The sequence below is a fragment of the Phoenix dactylifera genome, chromosome 9 (assembly GCF_009389715.1).
Source record: "Phoenix dactylifera cultivar Barhee BC4 chromosome 9, palm_55x_up_171113_PBpolish2nd_filt_p, whole genome shotgun sequence".
Classification (NCBI taxonomy): Eukaryota; Viridiplantae; Streptophyta; class Magnoliopsida; order Arecales; family Arecaceae; genus Phoenix; species Phoenix dactylifera.
This window is the reverse complement of record NC_052400.1, coordinates 19432099-19452668: the sequence shown is the minus strand read 5'-3', so window position 1 is coordinate 19452668 and position 20570 is coordinate 19432099. Positions and strand designations below refer to the sequence as shown.

Here is a 20570-nt window from a genome sequence, read left to right as displayed (position 1 = left end):
GCTTCATACAGTACGGGTACGAATACACCCAATAAAGTCAAAATACAAGACCTCACGGAGTGCCAATGGCAGCTCCGCCTCTCCTACCCAAAGGGCATACCCCGAGTGGTGGGCCACATGGCCAGCCACCCAGTCGGCTGCCCCATTGGCCTCCCTGAATACATGTTTGGCCAAAGTGGCCCCTCCCTGACTCATCATCACAATATCGCGAATCAGGGGATGGTCTGTAGTCTCACCCCCCAATCCCCTCTGAATCCATCGGACAACAGTGGCCGAGTCCCCCTCCAAGATAATCGAGCTGGCCCGCAATACTGCCCTCGCATGTCGAAGGCCTGCCCAGGCGGCGTGCAGCTCTGCTCCAGGCACCGATGTATCGAACAACTGACAGCCACCTGCGGCCACTACCCTGGAGTGTGGGCCTCGTATGACAAAGCCTGCACCGCCCCGCGTGCCGCCATCCAGAACCGACCCATCGAAGTTGACCTTGAGGAAGCTCAGGGGTGGGGGCTCCCAGGTGAAATACACCAACTGGGAAGCTGCCGAAGCAGGGGGGGAACCCCAGGTGTCCCGAGCTGTCAAAGGTCTATTTGTAGAAGGGGCGGGTCTGAACTCCAAAGCCTGTGCTCGAGCAAGCTCTGCTACAAACCTCGGTGACACCCTGCGCTCACCGAGAGTGCGGGCATTCCTTGCCAGCCAGATCTGAAGCGCTGTGCAAGTAGCTCTAATGCCCTCCTCGCGAGTCCGTAAACTGGCTAACCACTGCCGTGTCACCCTGAGAAACTGTAGCCGCTCACTCCGGGCCCCCCGCGGGATCCGAGCCCACTGCCATGTCGTCCGCGCCCATGTACACTGGAAGAGCACATGGTCCACTGACTCCTCAGCTCCGCACGTCCCGCACTCAGCTGGGACCCCCCAACCTCGCCTGCTCAGCTCTGCTCTCGTAGGAAGTCGGCTCCAGAACACCTTCCATAGAAAGAGAGCAACCCTCGGATGAAGTCCGGACCTCCAAATCCAGGTGCAGTCCGGCCCCGGCTCATGCCCTAGCTGAATGGCTGGGCACCTCCTTTTCCTTCCTATTCTTGTCCATGAATTCTTTTCAAAGGAGCGGTCTCCTCGAGTCTCATGATCTCCTAAACTAAATCACCTCGTATTAAGAGTTCGATGCTGTCCTCCTCTCTTCTATGTTAAAATTTTGGTCTTTGTCAATAGAAATACTGGAATAAAGGATAAAGGAAGGCAATCTACTTTGCACCTATACTTTATCTTTATAGTGGGATTTTTTTTTTAAAAACAAAATCATGGACAATACATTCCGAATTAGTTTTTTGGGAGGACTCTTTTAAAAAGGAAAAAAATGTTCAAAAAGCAAAATTCTCCGTGCACAAAAAAACCCTGCTTTTTATTTGTTGGGAATTCCACATGCACAAAAAAAGGAAAAAAAATATTTTGTGCATAATTTTTTCTCCATGAGCATAAAAAAATTGAAATAAATAAGTTTTTTAGGGAGTCTTTTCAAAAAGAAAAAATTCATTCAAAAAGAAACTCATGCACAAAAAAAAAATCCATTCGCAAAAAAAGAAAAAAATAATTCATTCGTAATATTTTCTAAATTTGATTTTTAGTGGCACTCTTTGCAAAAGGAAAGAATCTTATTTCCTTTGAAAATTTCGGATGCATTAAAAAAGAAAAAAAATATTTTTTCGTATTATTTTCTTGATGAGTAATTAGATTTTTAGTGGGACACTTCAAAAAGGAAAAAAAAAATCATTAAAATGGAAAAAATACTGCGCCCTCAAAAAAATCACGCACAAAAAAGATTCATAACAATTATAGGAAGTCATATAAAAAGGTAAAGTTGTGCGCACATAAAACAATATTCATAATAAAGTGAAAAAGTATGATGTTTTAAAGTTGGGTAACAAAAGGAAGTTAAAAAAATTCCATTTTTTCTTTCTTTTGGAAACTTTCAAAAAAAGTAGGAAAAATTTGCTTCTTATTTATTTTTCACTGGACACAAAAAATTTCAAACAAGAATTTAATACAATCAAACGTAACAGGAGATAAAAAAAAACTCACTTTTTTTTCTTGCAATCAAAATGCCAAACCATGCCATGGTGATTGAAGTGGTCGAAAGAGTTAATATGATGCATCTATTTTTTTTATTTATTTCTCAAATTATTATTTTTATTCTTCTATTACATGGAATTATATATATTTTTTTTATTATCACCCGGTTGTTCATTCTTGTGATATAACTAAATAAGAAAACATAGAAAGTTTCGCAAAAAAAAAAAGGTGATGCACACAAAAGAACAAATCAGGGCAATAAAAGGGGAGGGGACATACCCGTTAAAAAAATCTTCAGAGGAATATAGCAATAAAAGATAAAAAAAGGCTATCTACTTTCTATCTATACTTTATTCCCGATTTTCATCGTGTCTCATACCCCGCATTCTACCTTTCTAGTCCTCCAACAGCAGCTAGGAATGAGGGCATCTTGTTGAGAGAGGGATGCGAAACCAGCTCCTCATGTGTCATTGGCCCCCTCTAAGATAGAATCGTATGCCTGGTGGATATGCATCCACAACTTGAAGCTTTAAAGCAGAGAAGCGGGTCCCATGAGGGACCCATACCAAATAAGTCTAACATTCGAGTAGATTGATCTGACCCTTCGACAACACGATACGATCTTTGTCGCGTGTTGCCACGGTATTTGACCTCGGGCAACCACATGGATCGTCATTTTGAGAAGTCCAATTATTGCCTTGGAGATCCTACCATATATGATAATGACTCGAGAAGGTCGTCGAACACCACTAGATAATAAATGCTACCTCTGGAACCCTCTAGAAGACTGCAGAATAGCTCGAGAAGGTGGCTCGGCTTTGCAAGTCAGCTCAACAGGTTGGCTCAATGAAATGGCACAACTACTTCTTTCGTCCGAGCCAAGGAGATCAGCTCGGCCTCAGAAGTAAGGAGCAAGTGATACACCTCGGATCAAACCATTGCTAACCGAATCAAGTCGACCAATCGGCGGTGGTTACAGCTTGGCCCTCGAATGCTCGTCCCGCGCAGGTAAGCCTAGGGACGTGCATCACATAGCCTTGGACATGTGCCTTCAAACATTCTACCCCTCTCAACTACCCTAAAACGGTTTTAGACTTCCAAAGAGCAGAAAACAGTCTTATTACTCCATACCCACTAAATAGTACCTAGTTGCAATAACTAAAAGTATAATTTCATTTTTTTCCTTATAATTAAAATTATGGTGATGACAAGAGAAAGAGAAAGAAGTGGTGATCTGATGAGAATTATCATGATGCCTACGAGAATTCTGGGCATTTCGACTACCAAAATTGTTCAAGTTTTCCAAGTAAAGGCAATCTTACTCCTAAATTCAAACTAGTTACAAATTACAAGCACTCGGTATAGAGTCATAAAATGCTTGTACTCCTAATTAAAATCATAAGTAATAATAATAAGCATTTTCTCAAGATGAGGGCCGGCCAAATTATAGGAAGTAAAGTCACACACACATAAAACAACGAGAAAGGATAATTCATTCATGACAAAGCGAAAAAGTATGATGTTTCGAAGTTGTGTAAAAAAACAAAGAAGTTAAAAGAAAAAAAAAAATTCTTTCTTTTGGAAACTTTCAAAATAAAATAAAATAAATTTACTTCTTATTTATTTTTCTCCACACACAAAAAGATTTTGAACCGGAATTTAATATTACGACAATCAAAAGTAGCTGAAGATCGAGAAAAAAAAAACTCACTTTTTTTTTCTTGCAATCAAAATGCCAAACTATGCCATGGTGATTGAACTAGTTGAAAGAGTTAATATCGTGCATCTTTTTTTTTTATTTCTCAAATTCTTATTATTCTTCTATTACATGGAATTATATTTTTTATTTTTATTATCACCCTGCATCATGCTGAGTGTCCTTTGTTCTTGTTATATAACTAAACAAGAAAATAGAGAAAGTTTCACCAAAAAAAAAAAAAAAGTGATGCCTACAAAAGAACAAATCAAGGCAACAAAAGGGGAGAGGACATAACTGTTAAAAAAATCTTCATAGGAGATGACAAAGGAATATAGCAATAAAAGATAAAGAAAGGTTATCTACTTTCCATCTATACATTATTCCCGACTTTCATCATGTCTCATATCTTGAGTTCTACCTTCCTGGTCCTCCAACAGCAGCCAGAAATGTGGGCATCTCATTGAGAGAGGGATGTGAGACCAACTCCTCAAGCGTCATTGTTCCCCTCCCAGATAGAATCGTATGGCCGATAGGTATGCACCCACAACTTAAAGCTTTAAGGCAGAGAAGCAGGTCCACTCCTAAATAGAATCGTAGGTGGGTATGCGCCCACAACTTAAAGCTTTAAAGCAGAGAAGAGGGTCCCACGATGGACCCCATACCAAATAAGTCCCGCATCCGAGTAGGGAGCAATTTGCCAGGCTTGATGCCTGTTTGGTTGTCCACCACCAGGCATACGAACTCAGTTCGTTCTAAAAGAATTTACTTTGCCGGTTGGTCCAGAGGGCTCGACAAGAGCGATGCTCTGAATTGGCTCGGATTCACAGGGCACAGGGAGGGAGCTGAAACCACTTCGACAAAATGGGCATCCAGCCAGCTCACCTCTATCAAACCAGACTTGCTGGAGCTGCTATTTTCGAGCTCCGATAACCTTAATATTCCAAATACTCTTTTTCTGATCGCCATGATATTGTTCGAGCAATATCTTAAATGCAAAACCGAACACCCCCTCACGGCATTGCACAAGTTCACAGCAGAATGCTGTCAGCCTTGGCCGAGGCTGTTGAAATGCACATGACATGCATGAACCATATCAACGGGCTCGCACTGTTGGATCCCGGCAATAATACAAGACCAAAACCAAACGGACCTTCAGTCACTAGGAGTCACTTGCCTCCCGTCCTTGCATTGTATCATTAAACAAGCACCAGAGGAAATTTCAGGCACCGCAATATCCTTACTCTTATCATAATTTCGAGGGTCGCAATAGACACAGCATCTCTTGCAAAGTTCTGATTAAAATAATTGCATGAATATTTGATGCTATGGTCGAGCATACCTTATAACATAAACTTTACATCGACATCCCTACTTCAGAAACCCATCCAGACTAGATGCTTAGGCGGCAACATCTTCAAGGTTGTTCACACGTTCACATTCATCCATCCATTCACTGTATCAACTTTCTCCATTCGCTTCATAGGAGGCGGCTTTGCCCTTGACTTCCTCTCCCCCCTAAATTAACTCTCTGTTTCCACTTCAGTATCACTGACAATAAAGAAGCAAGCACAAGAAAAAGACGAGTGAGCTACCTGGACTTTCATATTTGAAATAACCATAGAGTAATCAGGTAGCAATGAAGCCTCAGTTTCAAAGGATTAGAATTTATATTTTAAATGCCATTGAAATCATTTGTTGTCAGGACCTTATAAATCCACGATCTAGGACTCATGATCCAGATCTAAATACTCAAAAACATTTTGGATCTCATTCCTGGTTCCGGTTGATCCAGATGCAATAGTATCATTTATTGATTTCTTGACTTTTATAATGTCCTACCCATCACTGATAAACCTTGAACACATGTGACCAGCATCCATTTTAGGCTTTAAGAAAAAGAATATGAGGAGTTCTGAAACAAAATCCTTTATAGAGATATGATTCTTTCTTTTTCTGCAGTATTATACCTCAAAGCAAATTCAGAATTATGGTTTACTTGGTCTTTAGGATCCCAAATTTCACCTTTACACCTAGGACGAGGGAGAAAAAAAAATATTTATTTCTTCAGAAGCAAAACGAGATGGTTTTGCATCTGATGACGGCAGCAATATGGATAATGTCATCATGCCTTTATTGGTTGAATGTTGCTATAACTAGGTGTCTGATGCCAGAAAGCAGACCTCTATTGTTCATAAGCAATTATTTAATTTTCCAATCATCTAGTTTGCATAGACTTATGCTTCCAACCTTTCATAGATTTCTTTTACTTTTTTGGAAGAAATCAGAAAAAATCTAACAATCCGCAATTCGATCCAATCTGATCTGCTCTTCAGAGAATGATTTAAATCCTGGTCTTGACAACACTGACCAAAATCGTACATAAAATCAATTACTTTTTCACTAGTAGAATATCAATAAAACAATTTTCCAAGTTAAGACCTCTCCTGGCTCTCACTTCAAATCTTCCCCAAAAGCCTAGGTTCACATCTCAGAAATAGAAATTTACTTTGCTTTCATGTTTTATGACAGATAAAGATGCTTATTTGTCTTATATCTTTTACTTTAATGTTTTATGGCAGATAAAGCTGCTCACTTGTTGTACATCTTTGAAGTTAAATTTTGACTTGCAGAAGAACTAAGGAATAAATGATTTTTTAGGACAAATAATAGATATTAGACAATGACGTGATTCTTCAAAAACTAGAGATAGTGCACGACAATATATATTTGAATGCATATGTTAGTTCACCTATCACCTAACTTGAATGGAAGAAAAGAAAATTAGCAACAACTTAAAAAGATGGCGTAAACAATTCGCAAAATTACAGATTACAGATCTCTCAATACCACATATATGAGCATTAGAAATTGCCATGATTTTGGAAGCTTCAGCCAATCAGTTGACCTATCCATCATTAATACTTAACACCCAACATATTATTACCATAGTTTTAAAAGATGATCCACCTATGCAGGGCAGCATATACACTCATCTTGATATTTTGTACCATATTTAAGGATGGAAAATAACATTACATTATTAGTATTGGATGCTGCCAAAGTTGACACTTCCACTACACAAACTACATATAATTTGATATTATATGTTTCATTGTAAAATTTCTCTTCATTTTAATAGTTTTAATATATTATTTTTGGGCCACCTTGTGCTCTAAGGGCTCACCTAGGCACTAGATGGCCTCCTCGTCAGCTTTTCTATTACTTAGAAAGTCCTTTAAAAAATAATGGTTATTATGACTTACTGATATACAAATATGGTATTGCAGCAATTAAATGGAGGAAACTTCTATATCCAGTGCCAACCACCATAGATGAAAATCATTTCTTGTCCACTCCTAGACATTTACAAGTCACATGGTGGTATACTAGTGGCTATTTGTCATGGACTTGCCGGAGCTGCTATTTTAGAGCTCCAATCTTAATATTCCAAATACGCTTTTCTGATGGCCATGATATTGTTCGAGCAATATCTTAAATGCAAAACCGAGCACCCCCTCACGGCATTGCACAAGTTGAAAGCAGAATGCAGTCAGGCTGTTGAAATGCACATGCATGAGCCATATCAATGGACTCGCACTGTTGGATCCCGGCAATAATACAAGACCAAAACCGAACAGACCTTCAGTCACTAGGAGTTACTTGTATCCCGTCCTTGCATTGTATCATTAAACAAGCACCAGAGGACATTTCAGGCACTCATACAACTGCAATATCCTTGTAGTCTATCATAATTTCGAGGGTTGCAATAGACACACTATCTCTTGCAAAGTTCTGATTAAAATGATTGCATGAATATTTGATGCTATGGTCGAGCATACCTTATAAGATAAACTTTACATCGACTTCCCTACTTCAGTAACCCATCCAGACTAGATGCTTAGGCAGCATCATCTTCAAGGTTGTTCACACGTTCACATTCATCCATCCATTCACTGTATCTGTGACATAAAGATCTTTTAAAGTCAGAATATTCCCATTTCATATCCATCAAACTGCGAACAAAAGAACTGATAAATCATAGGATAATTAACTTACATGTCAATTGGCTCGGTCAGTGCTGCAAGCAGAAGAAAGGGAAAAAAGAAGAAAATTACTGACCATATTTTTTTGACAATTTAATGCTGACTTCACAACAAATAAATTGGCATGACCCAAAATAGTAATGGGACACATTAGCCTACTCTCTAGTACATTAAAAGATAATCATCTCTAATATCAGATGACTTTTTGTGAGCAAGTTTGTTCCACATATTACATCCAGAGAGAGAGAGAAAGAGAGAAGGATACACTCAAGTGTATCTCCATTCCGATCCAGTCAAGTCATGATGGGACGATAGAGTCCAACATCGATGATCCAAGCTACTGGATGTGATATACTACCTGTAAACTATTTACATACTAAAAATCATGTAATTTAAAGATTCTTACCCTATACATCAAATGATTGAAAAATTAGACAATTTAAATAAATACGAAACAATTTATGTTTTTTAATCACTTGATGCATAAGCTAGAGGTTTCCAAATCATATGATTTTTGATATATTAGCAATTTAGATATAGTAGATCGCATCCAATGGCTTGGATCATCAATGTTAGACCCTTATCATCCAACCATGACCTGACTAAATATGAATAGAGATACACTCAACTATATCCTAGTCCACTTCTCTCTCCCTATACATACAAGCATACACACATACATATACACATGCATGCATGCATACATACATATATACTTATATATATATGGTTAATAATGCGTCTGTACGAGTTGTATATTCATGAAGGGCACCAACTACCTTTGCCCATTATTTCTCTGTCTAATAAGAAATGAATTTTTTGCCACTCTCAAATGTCTCCTAACCCATCCACTAAAGGTTGTGATCACTCAGCATTTTGGCATGCCTCGCACGCACACTTCTTCCATTTGCTTGACGAGCCTGGATCCAGTTTAAGTTGGCTCAGAAATCTCTGAAAAAGACTCAATTGGCAATGGTTCTATACACTTATGACTCAATGATAAGGTTAGAATATTATCTGGCAATTAGATTGATTATTCATAATTTTAGTAAATTCGAACTTCAGCATACCATTTACCATTTTATTTTCTATTTTTTTGAAAAAAAGAAAGTTATGTTCCATGTATCTCTTTCCAATCAGCAAATATGACTCATACCAGTGATAGTAGTGCTGAAACTTTCTTGACAAATCCTGCATGAGGCCTCACCAATCAAATTTTTCATGTCACTGCAAAAGCAAATGAATGAATGAACGAATAACAATCATATTCTTTTTCAGAAAATAACATCATTGTACAATTCTACTCTGCTAACGAACCTTGTTGTTGCTTGCAACTATGTACATGAAGCCAAACACTTCATTTGTGCATGTGTTGTTGGGGTTTGAAAGAATCAAAAGAAGATAGACTAGCATAAAATGTCAATGTGGAGTGTAGATGTACAGTACAAATGTTTCCTTTACACTAATTATATCACAGTCCATCTATAGGAATGCAACAGTGGATGATGCTTACATCCGACATTCAACACTACTCCCATGGTTGCAGAATGGGCAACAAGATACGGTATCAAGTTTGTCCATTCGCTTCTTAGGAGGCAGCTTTCCCTTGACTTCCTCTTCCCCAAAATTTAACTTTCTCTTTACACTTCAGTATCACTGACCATAAAGAAGCAAGTACCAGAAAAAGACAAGTAAGCTACCTAGACTTTCATATTTGAAAGAAACCATAGAGTGATCAGGTAGCAATGAAGCCTAAGTTTCAAAGGATTAGAATTTATATTTTAAATGCCATTGAAATCATTGTTGTCAGGACCTTAAAATCCACAATCTAGGACTCATGATCCAGATCTAAATACTCAAACAATTTGGATCTCATCCCTCGTTCCGGTTGATCCAGATGCAATAGTATCAATTATTGATTTCTTGACTTCTATAATGTCCTATCCATCGCTAATAAACCTCAAACACATGTGACCAGCATCCTTTTTAGGCTTTAAGAAAAAGAATATGAGGAATTCTGAAGCAAAATCTTTTATAGAGATACGATTCTTTCTTTTTCTGCAGTATTATGCCTCAAAGCAAATTCAGAATTATGGTTTACTTGGTCTTTAGGAGCACAAATTATACCCTTATGCCTAGGACGAGGGAGAAAAAAATATTTATTTCTTCAGAAGCAAAACGAGACGGTTTCGCATCTGACGACGGCAGAAATATGGATAATGTCATCATGCCTTTTTTTGGTTGAACGTTGCTATAACTAGGTGTCTGATGCCAGAAAGCAGACCTCTATTGTTCATATGCAATTATTTAATTTTCCAATCATCCAGTTTACATAGACTTATGCTTCCAACCTTTCATAGATTTCTTTTATTTTTTTGGAAGAAATCAGAAAAAATCTAACAATCTGCAATTCGATCCAATCTGATATGCTCTTCAGAGAATGACTTAAATCCTTGTCTTGACAACACTGATCAAAATCATACATAAAATCAATTCCTTTTTCACTAGTAGAATATCAATAAAAACAATTTTTCAAGTTAAAGACCTCTTTTGGCTCTCACTTCAAATCTTCCCCAAAAGCCTTCAGTTCACATCTCAGAAATGGAAATTTACTTTGCTTTCATGTTTTATGACAGATAAAGATGCTTATTTGTCTTATATCTTTTAATTTCATGTTTTCTGGCAGATAAAGCTGCTCACTTGTCGTACATCTTTGAAGTTAAATTTGACTTGTAGAAGAACTAAGGAATAAATGATTTTTGAGGACAAATAATAGATATTAGACAATGACGTGATTCTTCAAAAATTAGAGATAGTGCACAACAATATATATTTGAATGCATGGTCGACGGAACCGTCCCAAACCACCCTATTCGGAGGTCCCGAGCCTTACCGTCGGCGAACTGAGACGATTCCAACAACGAAAAGGAGACCGGCGACGGAGGGGGAGAAGGAGAAAGAAAAAGAGGAAGACAGAGAGAGAGCAGAGGAGGGAGGGAGAGGGATAGAAAGAAAGAGAGAAGAAGGTGGTGGCTGGCCGGTGGAGACCGAGGAGTCGCAGAAGAGGTGCTCCACCTCCGGTCCTTGTTTCATTCGAAACAAGGGCTGGAGGGATTTAAAAAAAATTAAGTGAAGTCGGCAATGGGTTTGCCGACTTTCACTTAAAAATCACAAAAATAAAAAGGGCCCCCTCAGAGCCCCTATTTCGAACGAAACAAGGGACCAAAGGCGGAGCCCCTCTTCTGCCTCCTTCGCGGCAACTCCCCGACCTACAACTCCTCCGCGCGACAGCTCCTCGGCCCTCCGCCGGCTCTGTTCCAGCCTCCCCCTTCTCTCTTTTCCTCTCTCCCGTCCTCCCTCTCCCCCGCCTCTTCTGCTGTGTCGGTACAGGCCCGGCACGACACGGCGCGGGCCCATACCACCCCATGCCGTCGGGCAACCGGTCCGAAACCCAGTACCGACACAGCAGACACTGTTTGAATGCATATGCTAGTTCACCTACCACCTAACCTGAACAAAAGAAAAACAATTAGCAACAAATTGAAATGATAGCGTAAACAATTCACAAAATTACAGATTATAGATCTCTCAATGCCGCATATACGAGCATCAGAAATTGCCATGATTTTGGAAGCTTCAGTCAATCAGTTGACCTATCCATCAACAGCACTTAACACCCAACTTATTATTACCACTGTTTTAAAAGATGATCCACCTACGCAGGGCAGCATATACACTCATCTTGATATTTTGTACCATATTTAAGGATGGAAAATAATATTACTTTATTAGTATTGAATGCTGCCAAAGTTGACACTTGCAATATGCAAATACATATAATTTGATATTATATGTTTCATTGGTAAAATTTCTCTTCATTTTAATAGTTTTAATATATTATTTTTGGGCCACATTGTGCTCTAAGTGCTCGCCTAGGCACTAGATGGTCTCGTCATCAGCCCTTCTATTATTTAGAAAGTCCTTTAAAAATAATGGTTATTATGACTTACTGATATACAAATATGGTATTCCAGCAATTAAATGGAGGAAACTTCTATATCAAGTGCCAACCTCCATAGATGAAAATCATTTCTAGTCCACTCCTGGACATTTACAAGTCACATGGTGGTATACTAGTGGCTATTTGTTATGGACTCACAACACAAAAAGCTTAGGCTCTTTGGTGGAGGACTACCCAAGCTTATAAGCCCATATGACACCCCTCATTAGCCAATGTGGAACTATGACAATCTCCCCTACCCAACCTCGAGACACCCTCGTCATGGATAGGCTCCTACTTGAGAGGGCCCCATACATGGCCAGGCTCCTATGCAATACAACCCAAGTATCCCTAGTGAGGGACCCATATGATTGATAAGACTCGGATAGTGGCCTCGCTCTGATACCACCTAACTCAAACTCACAACCCAGAAAACTCAAGCTATTGTGTGGAGGACTGGCCCAAGCTTAAAACCCATGTGGCACCCCCTTATCAGTCAACATGGGATTACGACATAGTGCTACCATGTATTCTAGTTATTTCTAGCCCAAGAAATTTGTATCATCCTTCTCAATTTTTTTAATTTAATTTTAGGATTATAGAAATATTGTTAAATAAAAGTTATCAATAAATGAGCTTTATAAGGCATCAAATAGCACATTGATAACACATTTTTAGGGAGTCTTAGCTTCTCTCCATTTCATATATATTCGTCTTCCTTAAAACTGAACATGTTAGCACTCATACTAACTGCTTCCCCTTCAGCAACAGAATTTTCACTACCACATACCTAATTCTTAATGGCAGTACAAAATCGTATGAACTGGTGATCAAAATTAATGGGCACCACCACTACGACACTACGAATTCATCTAGATCCTTAAATCCTCAACATCAAAGTTCAAAAAACATTGTTTTAATTTCTATTAAGCAAAACAAATTTCATTTTCAGCAGTATCAATCCTAGTGTTGGCAGTTATGACTACAATTTCAAAATTTCAGATTAAAAGATGCATGCCTGCACAAATACAACAATTTGGGCAATAATATTAAAAATGTATGCCAGCGCACAAAACATGCACATATGCAAAAAAACACAAATATATGTACATGTATGCATGCACAAACACATATATAAGGATGAAAAAAGGAAATCAAAACAAAGATATAAAAATTGAATAGGTCAAGAAAATATTCTAGATACCATTTTAGAATACCACATTTTCCGAAACCTTTTATATAGTTTTGGTTGTTTCAAGCTACATTAGCCAGAACTTTGCTCTAACTAAAACACCCACACCTGACATTTAGAAATCAGTAAAAATACGAGGTTCCGCATGAGTTTTTAGGCCTAGAAGGATCTAACAACTGCACACATTTCCACACCCTCAAATGCCTACCAAGTCTGTGCAGCATAAGCTTTGAGACAAAGTAAAGCACATAATTATACATGACATATTATTTTATCTTCTTAAAAAAATAAAACATGACAATTTGAACAATTAAGATCTGAGCTCAAATCTCAAGAAGTTTGAGCTCAAATCCTAAGAATTCATTCTTCAGAGGGACCCAATCTACTCCATGATTCACAAACTATATTTACGCTTTCCTCTTATAAAGATTTCAAACCTAAAATGGTTAGATTTCTCCACATTTCTAAAACTTGAACAACCAAAGGCTTCCAAGTTCCAACGATCTCAGATCTTAGAAAAAACATGTTAAATCTTTCATTACACATGAAATTTTCTCTCTCTTTTAATCCTCCCCTCCAAAAAAACAAATGGCATTACTTAGCCAACCATGCTTAACAAAATAAACAAAGAAGCAAAAACAACATACAAGTATTTATTAGATTTCACACCTATGATCAGTTTTAGGCAACTTGGCCTACCAAAGCTCTAGCCATTTTAGATCATTCTCAGTCTCAGTCAAAACTTCGCATGGTGGCCACCATTACCAGAATTAAGGCAATTTCAACATGCCTCCTCACATCTGAAATCATCCAGTGGCTAAAATTATTCCTTTCTCTTTGACTTGTTATCAAATGCCACGACCTACCCCTCCAACTTTTTTTCTTTGATAATGTATATACAAATCATCCTTATGCAAAGTTTTATAATGAAATTTTTTCTATTATAAACTCAATCATTCAAGTAGAACCTTCTATAAATGAAACAAGGCCGCAAACATACAATTATTTTAGAACCTGATACTTCATAAAACAGAACATAAGAAGTCTCCAAAATAATTAAAAAAATACAAAATGAGATAAATGAGGAAAAAACTAGGGATGATTTGCAATATTAGAAAAGTGGATCTAGAAATTTGCAATCTCTACTGTATGATAATTACATCTTGTTATTGATTTACATCATATTGGAGATATGTTTGAATGCAAAAACTACTTATAGCATATCAAAAATGCTGGCTCAATTATATAAAAAACAAAGATACCATAAATAACAAAGTACGACAGCAACACTGGATGAATTCCGTGTATTTTTGGGCATCATTTCTTTCAGCCATCAAAATATGAAAACAAAACATGTCTACAGAAATAGAAAATATAGAGCAAGCAAAATGTAATATATAGACCAATGTCAAAGAACCATCATTTCATTCAAGTTATATAAATCTTTACAAAAGCATAGTTTATGATGAGGGTGTCCATGTTAGAACAGTTACTAATGTACATGCCTTGCCATGCTCAGGGAAAAATTTTAAATGCATGTAGGGCCACTAGTTACATTACATGAGATGAGACATGATTAATGATACACCTTGGATCCAACTGTTGCTGACCTAATTAAGCCGACCAATAGAAGCTCGCCAAGTGGCCTCCACTAAAAGTGCCATAAAGCCACTTAAAGCTCGTCCAACGGGCAGCAATTACAACTCGACCCTCGAGCACATGTCCCGCACAATTAATCCCAACGACATGCGCAACGTGTAGGCGATCACCAAGCAGCTAAGGTGCACGTTTGTCTTTCTCAATAATGGACACCGACCCTCATTCTATATAAATAACACCTGGGGGATCTTCAAGTACACACATGCTTACTCTAACATTGATAATATACTCTTGTTTTCTCTCAAGCCTCCACTATTCTCCAAAATTCTTGCCTAATAAGCATCGAAGGGTCCCCCGCCGAACAAAGTCCAGCAACCTTTGGTGTTTTTCTCTTCTATTTTCAGGTCAGACTCATTACTTTGAGCAAATTTGTCCGTCCGAGCAGAACAGTCCAAGCATACCAATCCAAGAAGGACTCACCAATCACCATTCGCCAGCTCATCTAGCTTGATCGGGTCGGATTTTGGCGGCAATAGATTGGTGCTAGGAAAACTATAGTCCTTTTTGAAGATTTAAGAAATCCAAAAATCAAAAATAATGAAATCCTGAAGAACACATCCTGATACCGCAATTCCATTTTAGGGTCCCCAGCCAGCACCCAAAGAGCTCAACCTCCTTAGGTCTCTCGGTCAGCAGCCAAAGTTGTCAACGTCAAGCAATTAAACCTGCTCGTCCAACAAGTCCAAGCCCTTACAACGGTTGTCCAGAACCTACAACAACAGACTACCAACCTGCCACAAGCAAATGAACCGAGCAACATGGCCATCACTCTTCTCCTCGAAGTCTAGAACGAGATCGAAGACGTAGTCCTCTAAACTCCCATTCTAAGGAGGACTCCACTCCATGCCATTTTTCCCTTCGCCGTCCAAAGCGGGCTTCGAAGAGGGAGGCCAACCTCAATCATAAGATCAAGGAGATGAATAACCGCATTGAAGCCCTGAGAGGCAAGAACCTCGAGCTCAGGGATGATTTGGAGTTTACTTCAGATCCTCCACTTTCACCGAGGATTATCGAGGAGGCTCTCCCAAAATGGTTCAAGATGCCTCAGCTGGAAATCTACAATGGCACTTCAGATTCGTTGGATCAATTGAAGAGCTTCAAAGCTCTCATAATGCTCCAAGACGCAACCGATGCAGTGTTATACCGGGTATTTCCAACAACTCTTTAGAAGGCGGATCGACTGTGGTACACTTACCACCAGCCAAGCTCACTTCCTTCTTTCGAGCAATTTGGTCAACTATTTGCTGCCCACTTTATCAGTAGCCGGAGGCAAAGAAGAGGCTCGAAGAGCCTGTCTGCTTTCAAAGAGAGAAGATGAGTCCCTTAGAAGCTTTATTGACCATTTTAATCCGGCTAGACTGGAGATCCGAGATTTGAATCACTCAGACGCGTGAAGAATGGTCTGACGCCTTCTTGGTTCCTCTTTTCGCTGGTGAAGTGGTTTCCGAAGGACCTGGATGAGCATCTCGCTCGAACCAAGAAGTATATCAACGCTGAGAAAGCAATGGCAATTTGTTGAGAGTCAGCTGGTGGCAAGGCCGAGAAAAAGAGAAGAAACTGATAAGAGGAGCCGAGAAGAAAGCCTAGACGAGATGAAGGGAGTTTCCAGCAACAAAGGAGTCCAACTCAAAAGTTTGAGAGGTATACTTCTCTTGATGCTCCGAGATGCAAAAACTTTTGGGGATTGAAAATCAAGGCTATCTGAGATGGCCTCAGAGGATGAAGTTGCCAGCAAGCAGAAGAGATCGGAGGAAGTACTATCAGTTCCACAAAGACCATGGGCACGACACTGAGTGCCTACATCTAAAGGATGAGATTGAGACTCTTATTTAACGAGGGCAGCTTGATCGCTATGTGAATGACCAGTAGGGTCGAGATGATGCTGGTCGAGATCGACAAACCCCCAAAGAGAAAAATTAACAACTAACGACAGCAAGGGTGATCAACAACATCTCCGATGGACCTACAGCTAGAGGGTCAAGCTCAACAGCTCAGAGAATCTATGCTCAGGCTGCCCCAGCAGGAGACACAACCCCGAAGAGGCCAAGGGCCAGAGAGGTCATATTCTTCTCGGATGCCAACCTAGAGCAAACATTCCACAGCAATACAATTATTATCTATACGAAAAATTTTAGTTGATAATGAAAATTCAGCATATATTTTATTTTATGATGCTTTTCAAAGGATGAACTTGCCATTAGATCAGTTGAGAAGAATCGACTCCCTCCCCTTTGATCGGCTTATTAGGGGAGTCCGTACCCATTGAGGGGGTAATTACCCTCCCAGTCACTACCGACCAAGAGCCCCAATGGGTGAATTGCCATGCTTGATTTTCTAGCGGTGAAGGTTTCATCGGCATACAACACCATTTTAGGTCAGCTTGGCTTGAACATGGTGCAAACCGTCATGTTGACTTATCAACTTATGATGCGGTTTTCCTTGAAGAATGGAGTGAGGAAAGTTCGAGGTAACCAAGCAATGGCTTGGCAATGCTACGTGGCCACCCTTCAAGGAAAAAACAGGCTGATCGAAACTCTCCCAATCGAAGGCTTGGATGCTCAGGACGAATAGAAGGAACAAAGAAGAGAACCGGCAAAGAAGCTTGTCCCTATTCCTCTTTACGATGAAGGCACAGACCGAATTGTTCAGATTGGTTCGCAGCTGAATGAAGCAACTAGGATCCAGCTCATCAACTTTCTTCGTGCCAATGCAGATGTCTTCGCTTGGCCAGCCTCGAACATGCCACGTGTTGCCATAACATTCGACCTCGGGCAACCACACAGATCGTCATTTTGAGAAGTCCAATCATTGCCTTGGAGATCCTACCATATATGATGATGACTTGGAAAGATCGTCGAACACCACTAGATAATAAATGCTACCTCTGAAACCCTCTAAAAGACTCCAGAATAGCTCAAGAAGGTGACCCCGGTGACTTGGCTCAACAAGTCAGCTCAACATACTGGCTCGATGAAATGGCACAACTATTTCCTTCGTCCGAGCTAAGAAAATCAGCTCGGCCTCAAAAGTAAGAGGCAAGTGATACACCTCGGATCCGACCATTGCTAACCTAATCAAGCCGACCAATAGGCGGTCGTTATAGCTCGGCCCTCGAATGCACATCCCATGCAGTTAGGCCTAGCGATGTGCATAACATGCGAGGATTGCCGAGCAGTTAAGACGCATGTCTACCTTTCTCAATAATGGACATCGTCTCTCATTTTATCAAAACAACACCTAGAGGACCTCTAGATACACACACGCTTACTCTGACGCTAATAATATACTCTTGCTTTCTCTCAAGCCTCCACTATTCCCCAAAATCCTTACTTAGGCATTAGAGGATCCCCCACCGGACAAAGTTCGATGACTTTTGGTGTTTTCTCTTCTGCTTTTAGGTCGGACTCATTATTCCAAGCATATCTGTTCATCTGAGCAAACCAGTCCGAGCACAGCAATCCGAGCAGGCATTTCAACTATGAGTATTCAACTACCAAAAACTGTTCAAGTTTTCCAGGTAAAGGCAATCTTACCCCTAAATTGAAACTACTTACAAATTACAAGCACTGGGTATAGAGTCATAAAATGCTTCTACTCCTAATTAAAATTATAAGTAATAATAATAAACATTTTCTCAAGATGAGATCCGGCAAAATTATCAGCAAACCCTCTGAGTAAAATAACGCATACAAAATAAAAATAAAGAAATGATGGCAAAACAAGCCACAGGCCTGTTCTACGATCAAGTGGTCTTCTCGATCCCTCTTGAAATGACCGCTTCTATAACAATTCAAGTAACTATATATCCAAAACCCTAGGCACATCAAATCTTGAAATGGTTGGCATTAAAAAGTCCATCAGAAAAACCACAAAATTACAGAGACGGAGAAGACCCAGATTCCAATTAGCAACACAAGAAACAAAATCCTTTAAAAAAATCCAGGAGTTGAACGATAAAATTTCGAAACCCTAAATGATAGCGAACGGTCCAAGACCCAATTTGGGCGAGCAACGAAACCCTACGAGGGCGACGAGAGAAGGAAAAAGAAGCGGCAATCTGATGACATCTGACGTTAAAGAAGAGGAGAGGAGAAGAGAGAAGGAAGCGAGAAGTTGCCTCGAACAGCCGCGGCGTCTGGCGAGAAGGGAAGGCAATGGTTCGCGTACCGTCGGGGAAGGAGAAGCTCGGCCGCCGGGCGGCTGGCTGTTTATTAGGGGTGAGCGGAAGCGGGCGGCGCTCCCGCCCCGACGACTGCTCGGTGCCTGTCGACACGTGGCCGGGTGTTCGCGAAACGCGGTGGGGGGATAGCGCCACGGCGATTCGAAGAAATAGGTTCGACCACGTTCGACCGGACCCGAGCCAACTGTCAACTGAGAACCCAAATCTAATTGTTAAGTTCCAGCGAACCCAGCCTAGTACTATTCATCACTCAGACAACACTGCCCTTTGCCGAGCCATCACAACTAAAATTAAAGGTGATGCATTATTGCTTTTACCGTGCACCAGTAACAAAATCTACCATCTGCCACTGCAGGCAAATTTCTTTGGCTTCACAAGCATTAATACCATGCTCATGCCTCCTGACCATTGGCATCAAGCTATTTTCAATGAGAACATGAGATGATAGAATCTAGTTTGTATGATGAAAATGAAGCGAAATGATTTAAGTAGCATGTGAATACTATGATGCAATCCATGCATCACAACTAGCATGTCGAGAGGTTTTGTAGGGGCTAAATATGTAAAATGGTTCGTAATCCATGCAAGAGCAACGAGATAGGCTGGTTGTCTGATGGAAACCCCCGCGAACAGAGCCGCCATGGCACCAAGCCTGGCGAGGTCCAGACAATATTTGGAGACCAGATCGAGCAACTGATGCCCATTGCTAAATCAACCATCTACATATCTAAAACATGCCATCTAAGGAGCTTCGGCCATCTTACCTAAAAATGAATAAAGTAAATTAACCACTTTAATACTCATCGCCCTCACTTAATCTTAAGAAAAGTTTTTCAAGTAGCCAGTAGTAGGCATTATGTCTCTCTAAGATGCATGAACTAGCGGGATTTATAACATCCAAGAAGAAATAGATGGATGCAAGGTACATTACAGCACAAATACGCCCATATAATAAATACAGTACGGCCAAGATATGGCGATATATACATTTACTAAATGTATACAAAACAAAATACAAATAAAATATAATAGACTATCAAAATAACATAGCCATATGTTTGTGCATGTTAGCATGAAGTTCTGCAAACTCTGTCATCTTATCATCATTCAAATCTTAGATCATAATTTATACTTTATATTTTAATATTAAAATCATACTCAAAAATCAAACGGTCACTATTAAAAGTTTATTATTTATAAAATAAGAAAGAAAGAAAGAAACCCTCCCCTCATTTCTGGAGGCATCACATAAGTATCTTAGGAGCATTTCGAAGAATCCGAAGCTTTTTTTAATTTTAAAAAGTAAATTACTTAATATAGGTATATATGGCAGAAATATTGCATAAGTATTAACATTTGACAAACATATATAGCACGTGGTTTCAAGTATCCATGAAGTGGCTTCTGTAAAATCTTTCATGCTTACTGCCTTCATTTTGTTAATCTGCCGGTAACTTAAAATTCATGGGCAAAAATCTCTGGACGCATCTATTTTTTGAGGCATGAATGTAACTAAAACGTTTGTTTGGTGGCTTGTAACTAGACATTAGAACTCAGGAGGGCGCATTTTGGGTACTTGATTAACTTGAAGAAGATTACAAAAAAATTCTTATTTCGAAAAAAAAGAAGAAATAACTTTGGCGTGAGAGAAGCCGAATCTATTTCAAACAGCTCATCCCATTTAGACCAGACCAAATGTGCTTGACTGCGTCACCCTTCGATGTCTCTTC

At 39.6% G+C, this 20570-nt stretch overlaps 1 protein-coding gene across 1 annotated transcript; it reads right to left on the bottom strand.

Annotated features, from left to right (window-relative positions):
• Positions 1 to 4922: 4922 nt before the first annotated feature.
• On the bottom strand, positions 4923 to 19249 carry LOC120112019. The gene is made up of 7 exons (XM_039130600.1): positions 19158 to 19249; positions 18778 to 19024; positions 11312 to 11319; positions 8966 to 9036; positions 7823 to 7844; positions 7606 to 7725; positions 4923 to 5314 (listed from the first exon to the last, which is right to left on the bottom strand). Exons 1-6 carry the CDS (start codon positions 19247 to 19249, stop codon positions 7665 to 7667), a joined length of 501 nt encoding a protein of 166 aa, XP_038986528.1. The 3' UTR covers positions 4923 to 5314; positions 7606 to 7664.
• Positions 19250 to 20570: the final 1321 nt, after the last annotated feature.